Source organism: Bufo bufo, chromosome 9 (assembly GCF_905171765.1).
Source record: "Bufo bufo chromosome 9, aBufBuf1.1, whole genome shotgun sequence".
Taxonomy (NCBI): Eukaryota; Metazoa; Chordata; class Amphibia; order Anura; family Bufonidae; genus Bufo; species Bufo bufo.
In genome coordinates, this window is record NC_053397.1 from 155,223,635 (window position 1) to 155,234,378 (window position 10,744).

The 10,744-nt window shown below is 41.4% G+C and overlaps 1 protein-coding gene across 1 annotated transcript; it reads left to right on the forward strand.

Moving 5' to 3' along the window:
* Positions 1–961: 961 nt before the first annotated feature.
* TOB2 (transducer of ERBB2, 2) lies at positions 962–2,240 on the forward strand. Its single transcript, XM_040407407.1, is given in 4 exon segments — positions 962–977; positions 980–1,165; positions 1,168–1,803; positions 1,806–2,240. Coding segments are annotated over 4 exon segments (888 nt in total). The 3' UTR covers positions 1,856–2,240.
* The last annotated feature ends 8,504 nt before the right edge of the window (positions 2,241–10,744 follow it).

The following is a 10,744-nucleotide window of genomic DNA, read 5'->3' on the forward strand; positions in this document are numbered from 1 at the left end:
CCGCAGATCGCAGCTCCCTGTCATAGAGGTCGGGTGCCGGCTATGTGATTCTGCCGCCGCACCTGCCTCCTGTATTTGAATTAAAAGCTAGTTATCTTCATTGGCGCAGTAGCACAGCCCCTCCCCTCCTCCCGTCTCTTCTTATTGGCTGCAGCGGCATAGGGGAGAGGGAGAGACTCCCTCCTTCTCCACTGTGCTGCTGATTAGAAACATGGCGCGCGCTGCTCTCAGCGCGCGCAATGTTCTCAGATATTAGGCCTGCGCAACCTAGAATCGTGAAGGCAAATCCCGGTATAGTATGGCTAATTCGATACCCAGTGCAACCCTAGTTACCACCACTCTGCCATCAAGCAGCAGTGGTCGTGCTTGCACACTATAGTGGCCAGGACACAAAAGCTGGAACTTTTTTCCTATAGTGTGTGTGTGTGTGTGTGTGTGCACGACCACTGCTGCTGGATGGCAAAGTGGTCGTAACCATGGTAATTAAAAATGTATAATGTGATGAAAAAAATGAATGAAGCAAGCAGCAAAGGAGACAATATGTACAATCAATACATTAGTAAGTGACTTGTACATGATAAATGCCGTTTGCTCAAGTTGGACAACCATTTTAAAGGGGTTGTCTTCTATTGCTATATTGATGATCGGCACCCCTGCTGATCAGCTGTTTGTATACTTATAGGGGTTGTCTGGGATTAGTAAAACATGGTTGCAATTTTTTAAAAACGGCACCACCACCCCTGTCCATGTGTTGTCTGGCATTTCAGCTCGGCTCCATTGAGTCAGTGGGGCAAAGCTGCAATACTGCACACAACCTGTGGACAGATGTGGTGCTGTTTTTGAAAAAAAGTCAAATTATTTTTCCCTAATCCTCGACAACCCTTTTAATATTTGGATTATAGTTGTGTATTTAGTAAATATGTATATTTATTTATATATTTTATTTTTGTCTACAGAGAATATGCATCTGGAGATTAAGTCGCCCTGAATTTTATTATATCATACCTATACAATAAGCTTCCAAGAAGAAGAGCTGATCTGTTTGGTGAAGAGTTAGAGAGGCTGCTAAAAGGCAAATATGAAGGGCACTGGTACCCTGACAAACCTCTGAAGGGCTCCGGCTATCGCTGTGTTCACATTGGTGAAACAGTAGATCCAGTGGTGGAGCAAGCTCACGCAGAAGTGGTCTTGATATAGAAGATGTAAGGGCAAACGTACCAGAAGAACTGAGTGTTTGGATTGATCCTTTTGAAGTGTCTTATCAAATTGGGGAGAAGGGAACAGTAAAAGTACTGTATTTGGAAGATGTAGAGAGCAGCACAGAGCTGGACAAAGAGATAAAGAGCAGCTTCAATCCTGAGGCACAAGCGTTCATCCCAATTACAAACCAAGAGGCTTCACTGTCAAACTCTCCATCTCCATCCTTTGGTCAGTCTCCAAGTCCGACATTCATCCCTCGTGCCACTCATCCAATTACCTTTACTACTGCCACATTTGCAGCCACCAAATTTGGCTCAACTAAGATGAAGAAAGGAGGTCAACGCATGGCGCGATCACCCACCAATAACCTTGCGAAGCACAAGGGTCTGTCTCTTTCCATGCATTCTCTGAACTTCAGTCCAGTCCAGGGACCCCCATCCCAGCTTTCTCCTAACGCCAAGGAGTTTGTCTTCAGTGGTCCACCAGGGCTCTTTTATGAGGGGGACAGCCAGAATCTTCCAAGCCCTGGTCAGTTTGCCACCCCCTTCAGCACTGGGAGCAGCCTGTTTAATGAGAAATCTCCTTTTGTGGATGGATTGAACTTCAGCTCCCCTATCCAAGCCAGCCGTTCCAGCCTGTCATCCTGGCTAATTGAGGTAACAGAAGAAAACAACAATTTTTTTTGAAGAATTGAAGATCAAGATCTAGAAGTTAACTTTTTTTTTTTTTTTTCTTCCCTTTTTGGCTTCTGAAATAAAATGGTAACAAGTAGATATTACTGGGATACAAAGTACTTGGTTTGCATTGCTACTGGACACTTGTGAAGTCCTCACCTTTTTACAGAGATGAATATATATGTGAAATATAGAAGTATAGATTATATGGATAAAATAGGCTTTTCTATCCCTCCCTTACAGTTGGCTGCATCAGAATAAACCTCTAGTTTTGATTTCTCAGTATGCCCAGAAGAAGAGAAAGTAGCTATCGGTCTGCATGGTCGCATCATTAGAACTGTGCCTGAAGCAGGATTGCCATGCTTGGAGTTTATATTTTGATTCAATTTTCTACAGTTTTGCCCTCTGCCAGCCTGGAGGAACATCTCTTGTGTTATTGTGGTTAGATTTATTTATTTCTGTATGCATTTCTTTACTGTTGCTACAGTCTTGTGTTGTCCCCTTCTTCCCTTCTTTAATACTTATTATTATTTTTTTTATTTTTTTTCCATTCACCATAGCCATGTATTGGTGCTTCAGTCTGGAGAAGGCATTACACTTAGACTAGGAGTAACTTGACCAGTGTTGCAGTTTAGCAATATTATAAATACCTTTTAATGTTTAATTTCAGCATATTCCCTTTATGGGGCCTTAGGCACACGACCATATGTATTTTGCAGTCCGCAAAAATACGAATGACATCCGTGTGCATTCAGTATTTTGCGGAACAGCTGGCCCTTCATAGAACAGTCCTATCCTTGTCCGTAATGTGACAATAATAGGACATGTTCAATTTCATTGCGGAATGGATATACGGAAACGGAATGCACACTGAGTACCGTTTTGTTTTTTTTGCGGATCCATTGAAATGATTAGTTCCGTATACGGTCTGCAAAAAAAAAAAAAAACGGACCGGGCACGGAATGAAAATACGTTTGTGTGCAAGAGGCCTAATGCATAAAAATTCTATCGCTAAAAAAACCAAATTGTAGTGTGTCCATAGGAACCGATCATGTCACCTGTTATGAGAAACCTTCAAACTTTTTATTACAGTATTTTTTATGCATATTGCCAGGAGCTGATAACATGGTGGTTGTAGCCATCAAGCTGCTGTTCAGCTGAAAGACCCAACATAACTAGATGGCAAGAAATCTGATTATACAGCAGTAAGGTGGGATTCGGGCGCTGTATTAGGTCAGCCATGTTGCATGTTCCAAGTCCTTGTTCCATAAGACATGGACTTAAGTGTACACCAAGGTCTGTGTGGAGAAAGCTGTGAATTGCCACCGCAGACTTCAGTGGATCCGTGTGCAGTATGTTGCACTGATGATAAATATGTCCGCCAGAATCAGGCCTGAGAGGACTGCACTTATCTACCTCCCTTTTTCACTCCTCCCATACCTAAAATTAACTCATTAAGGTCTATGAATGTATGTGGCAGCATTATAGCAGTATTGAAGCCTTGATTAGATTCCTGGTAGTGTAAGTGTTGTTTTATAATGTGTTCCTCAGAAATTCACTTCATTGTAGAGCACTTGTGCTACGAGAGAGAAAATGCCGGTCAAGCCTTGACTCTGCCTTAAGATGCAGTGAGACCTCTGCAAAAGACCACTTCTTCAAAAAGACCTTCCCCATCTAGATGGATTTTTCCACTCCACTATATTATTTGTATGAGAAGACTACCTCTCAAAGTCCATTTTTATCAGCAATTTGTCTGATGGTCTCGGATGTTTCACTGTATTCCTAGTGCAAATTGTTATAAATTTTTTGATACGGTGTACTTACCTTCTCCAGATACAAAGGAGGCACCACAAGCAATTGGGAGACGTTATCCCGCACTTTAATTTGAGCTGAATGTTTTTGCTATGAAGAACAGTATTAAAAAACACCGAAGTTGCTTTAGGAAATATCCTGGTGATCATATTATGATTTTTTTTTTTTTTGTTTTGTTTTGTTTTTTACATTTTCCTTTCTGAACTCTGTAAAAGTCATATTTAGAAATACGAAACTTAATATATTCCTTGTCCAAAATAGGCCAGCTGAGCCAAATGGCATTGGGGAAAATAATATATAAAAAATTTTTATATTATAAATATATATTTTTTAAAAGTGTTTATAAAATTCATTTTTATTTATTTTATTTTCTAAGAAATTTTTGGAATAAAACAAACAAGGATCAGTAATAAAAAAAAAAATATATATATTATAAAAAAAAAGTGAAAAAGAACAAAAATGAATGGCCCATGGTAAGCTGACTTGTTCGTTTCGAATTATGTCCTTAAGTGTAGAGTAACTACAAGGCAAAGTTTTGTCTGAATTTTGAAATACAAAAATCTTGCATTACAAACTGGAAGGTTCTTCCTTTTGTCAGATTCTAGTGTTCCTTTTGCTGCCTGCCATTTATTTCCAGTTTCTAGAGGAATCACTTGGGCTTGAGTTATACGCTCTGGTAAGGCCTGCTCAACTTTAGTGTTTTAGGGTGATCTTTATCCGCTGTCTAAATGATTAAACCTATAGATCTCCAAGCATATCAAGCCTAGTTTAGCAAAATCCTGCCATTAGCATAGTATCCAGACATGGCAATTAACGGCTTCAGTTCAGTAAGCTGTACTGATTTTTTACTAATGGGTGAAGAGCACCACGTGGCAGAAGTGTTCCGGTTGATCCCCCTTTAAGGTGAAGTTCTGTATATTTGTCTAAAAACAAAACAAAATACGTACCGGATATATTTGACTTAACTTGTGCGCCAGAATCCTCCAGCAAATTGATTCTTTGCATACCATTGTATGTGCGTGCATATGACCTATACGCGGGCACCTGGAATCCTTACATCCATACCTTGGGCTTAGTGTGTTGAATCTAGACCAGGGGTCAGCAAGCCTCCAGCACTCCAGGTGTTGTGGAACTACATCTCCCATCATGCACACTTGCTTGGCTGTTCTCGGAACTCCCACAGAAGTGAAGGGAGCATGCTGGGAGTTGTAGTTTCATATTAGCTGGATAGCTGAAGGTTGCTGACCCCTGATCTAGACATCTAAAATACAGCTGTGTCCATGAGTTATTACTGAACAAATTTCACGTAATGCAATTGGAATAAGTAAACTAGTTTTGTGGAAGGCCTGTCTCGCTTGTTCCAGAACCTTGGAATAAAAAAAGCACATAATGGTGGGTAGGTGGTTGAGTTTGGGGCCCCCCCCTCCCCCCCCCAGAAAATTGATGCAAGATAAAATAAAAGAGGGAAATTAATCCAAATGGCGAATTAAAGGTTTTTTGCTCTTATGACAGTCTTTTCTTTTGCATACTGATTCCAGTTGGAATTGTGCTTTCTTTCACAATCCTGTCTGACCTGATAAATGCTATGTTTAAAAATTAAAATCCTAGAAAAAGAAACTGCATGTGATGTAAGCATAACAGCCTAATCTGGAAAACCGTAGCGTGGCGTCCCTCAAGAGCAGGTATGTGGCTGGATGACTACATCACCGTCTAGTGTATGACCAGTAAGTGCAGAAGCCATTGTAATTGCCTCAGTACTAAATTAGAAAATAAGCGTTTTGCAGTCAACCAATTCACGTGGCATTGATGGAGTTAAAGGTAGCACTTGGATGTGTGTCCAACAGTCCTTTACATTTAACCCATGAATACTACTTTCATTAGCAGAAGGGCTCTTCAGCTACTGAAATTGATGTTGCGCTCAAACATAATTTATCACTTCACAAGTTTGATACTACTATGTTTTCAGGTTGCTACACTGCATTGCCCTCCTCTAGCAACCCATATATATATTTTTTATTTTTTCCTTTTAATAAAACACTAGTACCTATGTGTTTCTTAGTTTTTATTTCCATTTATAAAAATAAAAAAACTAAAAAAATAGTTTGCTACATTTGTAAAATGTGAGAGGAATATATTCTAAATATATATTTCTAACGTACATTTAAGCTACACCTTCTGTTCAGGTTTTTTTTTTTTTTTTTTTTTCTTAAGGAAAATAAAAAAATCCCAAGGATTAAAATATTTTTTCAAAAAATTAAAATGCTAAAAAAATAGAAAAAAAATACAGAAAACTGCCTCTTAAAGCGGATACAGTGTCTAATCTTGTATAAAAATACAAATTTAAAGAGTCTATATTAAAAAAAATATATATAAAAAATCATTCTTGACTTATAAATGTTTAAGCTATAACAGGTTTTGTTTAACGCAGTCGATGGGTGGGATGGGAAATTTTTTTTAGGTTTATTTACTGAAAAACAAAATTCGAAATAACTTGATTATTTTTTTGTGTAATTTTGTTTTGGAACATTGTGCAATATTTGATGGCCTAATGGAGTGTTAAGTTTCAGATGTACAGTTTATATTGTTCCAAAGTTTTTTAAGTTTGTATTAAAAGCATGATATTAAGCTTTTGTCGTTTTGTGGAGTTTTATTGCTTTGTGTATTTAACATATATATATATATATATATATATATATATATATATATATTTTATATTTTTTTGTCTAACACTTTACAACCTGATGACTTGCCTTTTACCAAACACATTTGTAATGAGTTTAATTGTATTATGCACTAATTTTGGAGAAGGATCTTCTCCATCCCAGATACATACACCTATTAAAAATGTCAACCCCTCTAAATATAAACTGCCAAAGGGGGGACTGTTGCCTAGGCATTTTCTATGACTGCTGCGGTATGCAAATTGCGTAACGCACATGGGCCGGTTTCTGTCTTTTGTGGATCTGCAAAATGCCACGTTCTTGTGAATGTAGCCTAAGTACATGCATAGCAGCCTGGCAATTACTGCTCGCAGTGGCGCCTGCTTTTGCCTTTGTAAATAATAAGGACGTAAACTGCACCACCACCAATGGTATATTGTAAGTATGATGTTCCAGAGGAAACTCTTAAACATTAAGGAACAAATTTTGTTTTGGTGCTAGTCTTTGTTAGGCTTCATGCACATGGCCGTTGTTTTGGGTCCACATCCGAGCCGCTGTTTTGGCGGCTCGGATGCGGACCCATTCACTTCAATGGGGCCGCAAAAGATGCGGACAGCACTCTGTGAGCTGTCCGTATCCATTGCTCCGTTCCGTGGCCCGTTCTTGTAACACAACAAGGCTTAACAGCCAAACTCAATATCTATTACCCTGATTCTGCCGTTTACAGTAACACCCCATATGTGGTTGTTGACTGCTATATGGGTGTACGGCAGAGCTTAGAACAGATGGAGCACAATATGGCTTTTGGAGGGCAGATTTCACTGGAATAATTTTCAGGTGCTGTCGCATTTGAAGTTACCCTGAGGTACCCATAAAATGTGACCCCATTTTGAAAACCACCTAAAGTATTCATCTAGGGGTATATTGAGAATTAATTTTTACATATTGGAGTTTGTCTAATTTTCCAATTATAATTGGCTAATAATACACTGCTCAAAAAATAAAGGGAACACAAAAATAACACATCCTAGATCTGAATTAATTAAATATTCTTCTGAAATACTTTGTTCTTTACATAGTTGAATGTGCTGACAACAAAATCACACTAAAATAAAAAATGGAAATCACTTTTTTTTAACCCATGGAGGTCTGGATTTGGAGTCACACTCAAAATTAAAGTGGAAAAACACACTACAGGCTGATCCAACTTTGATGTAATGTCCTTAAAACAAGTTAAAATGAGGCTCAGTAGTGTGTGTTGCCTCCACGTGCCTGTATGACCTCCCTATAACGCCTGTGCATGCTCCTGATGAGGTGGCGGACGGTCTCCTGAGGGATCTCCTCCCAGACCTGGACTAAAGCATCTGCCAACTCCTGGACAGTCTGTGGTGCAATGTGACATTAGTGGATAGAGCGAGATATGATGTCCCAGATGTGCTCAATTGGATTCGGGTCTGGGGAACGGGCGGGCCAGTCCATAGCATCAATGCCTTCGTCTTGCAGGAACTGCTGACACACTCCAGCCACATGAGGTCTAGCATTAGGAGGAACCCAGGGCCAACCGCACCAGCATATGGTCTCACAAGGGGTCCGAGGGTCTCATCTCGGTACCTAATGGCAGTCAGGCTACCTCTGGCGAGCACATGGAGGGCTGTGCGGCCCTCCAAAGAAATGCCACCCCACACCATTACTGACCCAATGCCAAACCAGTCATGCTGGAGGATGTTGCAGGCAGCAGAAACGTTCTCTGCGGCGTCTCCAGACTCTGTCACATGTGCTCAGTGTGAACCTGCTTTCATCTGTGAAGAGCACAGGGCGCCAGTGGCGAATTTGCCAATCTTGGTGTTCTCTGGCAAATGCCAAACGTCCTGCACGGTGTTGGGCTGTAAGCACAACCCCCACCTGTGGACGTCGGGCCCTCATATCACCCTCATGGAGTCTGTTTCTGACCGTTCGAGCAGACACATGCACGTTTGTGGCCTGCTGGAGGTCATTTTGCAGGGCTCTGGCAGTGCTCCTCCTGTTCCTCCTTGCACAAAGGCGGAGGTAGCGGTCCTGCTGCTGGGTTGTTGCCCTCCTATGGCCTCCTCCACGTCTCCTGATGTACTGGCCTGTCTCCTGGTAGCGCCTCCATGCTCTGGACACTACGCTGACAGACACAGCAAACCTTCTTGCCACAGCTCGCATTGATGTGCCATCCTGGATAAGCTGCACTACCTGAGCCACTTGTGTGGGTTGTAGACTCCGTCTCATGCTACCACTAGAGTGAATGCACCGGCAGCATTAAAAAGTGACCAAAACATCAGCCAGGAAGCATAGGAACTGAGAAGTGGTCTGTGGTGACCACCTGCAGAACCACTCCTTTATTGGGGGTGTCTTGCTAATTGCCTATAATTTCCACCTGTTGTCTATCCCATTTGCACAACAGCATGTAAAATTGATTGTCACTCAGTGTTGCTTCCTAAGTGGACAGTTTGATTTCACAGAAGTGTGATTGACTTGGAGTTACATTGTGTTGTTTAACCCCTTAAGGACCCAGGACGTACCGGTACGCCCTATTTCCCGAGTCCTTAAGGACCCAGGACGTACCTGTACGTCCTGACTTAAAATCTGTATTCCGGCGCCCCAGGGGTTAATTGGAACGGGATTTCGGCTGAAATCATTCAGCCGGCAACCCGTAACAATGCAGGGGGGGGGGGTCATTTGACCCCCCCCCCCCCGTATCGGCGATCGCAGCAAACCGCAGGTCAATTCAGACCTGCGGTTTGCTGCGCTTTTTGCAGTTTCTGATCCCCGCGGTCCCTGACCGCGGGGATCAGAAACTTTAGAGTGGCTAAAATCAATATTTTTTCACCCCCCCCCCCCCCCCCCTGCATGATTTTATGCCGGCGGGTGGTGGGGGGGGGGGGGCGGTGGGGGCGTTGCGGGAGGCGGGCGGTGCGGCAGGCGGGATCGCGATCCCCCGCCCGCCTCCCCATGAACGATCGTTGGCTTCTAGTGGGTATACCAGGGTGCCAGCACATTGCTGGCACCCTGGTATAAACGGCTGACATCTGTGCAGATGTCAGCCGTTTAACCCTTTCCATACCGCGGTCCGTACGGACCGCTGTATGGAAAAAGTTAACTGTCATCGGTCAGGGAGCTCCCTCCCTCTCCAGCGGGGGCTGCTGTGCCTTTGCAGCCCCCGAGGGAGAGAGCCCCCAGACAGCCCCCCTCAACCCTGTGCTTACCCTTCCCAGTCTGCGAAGTTGTGGCAGACGGGGAAGGTTCCCATGGCAACAGGCATCCTGCTGTCCATGGTGCTGAACAGATCTGTGCTAAAGCATAGATCTGTTCAGTGTAAGTAAAATACAGTACAGAACAATATATATTGTACTGTATTGTATTATACAGACATCAGACCCACTGGATCTTCAAGAACCAAGCGGGTCTGGGTCACAAAAATGTAAAAAAAAAGTGAAAAAAGTTGAGATAAAAAAAAAAAACATTTATCACTGAATAAAAATTAAAAAAATAAAATACACTACACATATTAGGTATCGCCGCGTCCGTAACGACCAGATCTATAAAACGGTCATGTTGTTTTTTTCCCCGCACGGTGAACGCCATAAAAATAAAAAAATAAAAACTATGAGAAAATTGAAATTTTGCCCACCTTACTAAAAAGGTAATAAAAGTGATCAAAAAAGTTGCATGTACGCCAAAATAGTACCAATCAAAACCGTCATCTCATCCCGCAAAAAATCATACCCTACTCAAGATAATCGCCCAAAAACTGAAAAAACTATGGCTCTTAGACTATGGAAACACTAAAACATGATATTTTTTTTGTTTCAAAAATGAAATCATTGTGTAAAACTTACATAAATAAAATAAAAAGTATACATATTGGGTATCGCCGCGTCCGTATCGACCGGCTCTATAAAATATCACATGACCTAACCCCTCAGGTGACCACCGTAAAAAAATAAAAACAAAAACGGTGTAAAAAAAGCAATTTTTTGCCATCTTACGTCACAAAAAGTGTAATAGCGAGCGATCAAAAAGTCATATGCACCCCAAAATAGTGCCAATCAAACGGTCATCTCCTCCCGCAAAAAATGAGACCCTACTCAAGATAATCGCCCAAAAACTGAAAAACTATGGCTCTTAGACTATGGAGACACTAAAACATTTTTTTGGTTTTAAAAATGAAGTTATTGTATAAAACTTACATAAATAAAAAAAAATTGTATACATATTAGGTATCGCCGCGTCCGTGACAACCTGCTCTATAAAATTACCACATGATAAAACCTGTCAGATGAATGTTGTAAATAACAAAAAAAAAAAAACGTGCCAAAAAAGCTATTTCTTGTTACCTTGCTGCACAAAAAGTGTAATATAGAGCAACCAAAA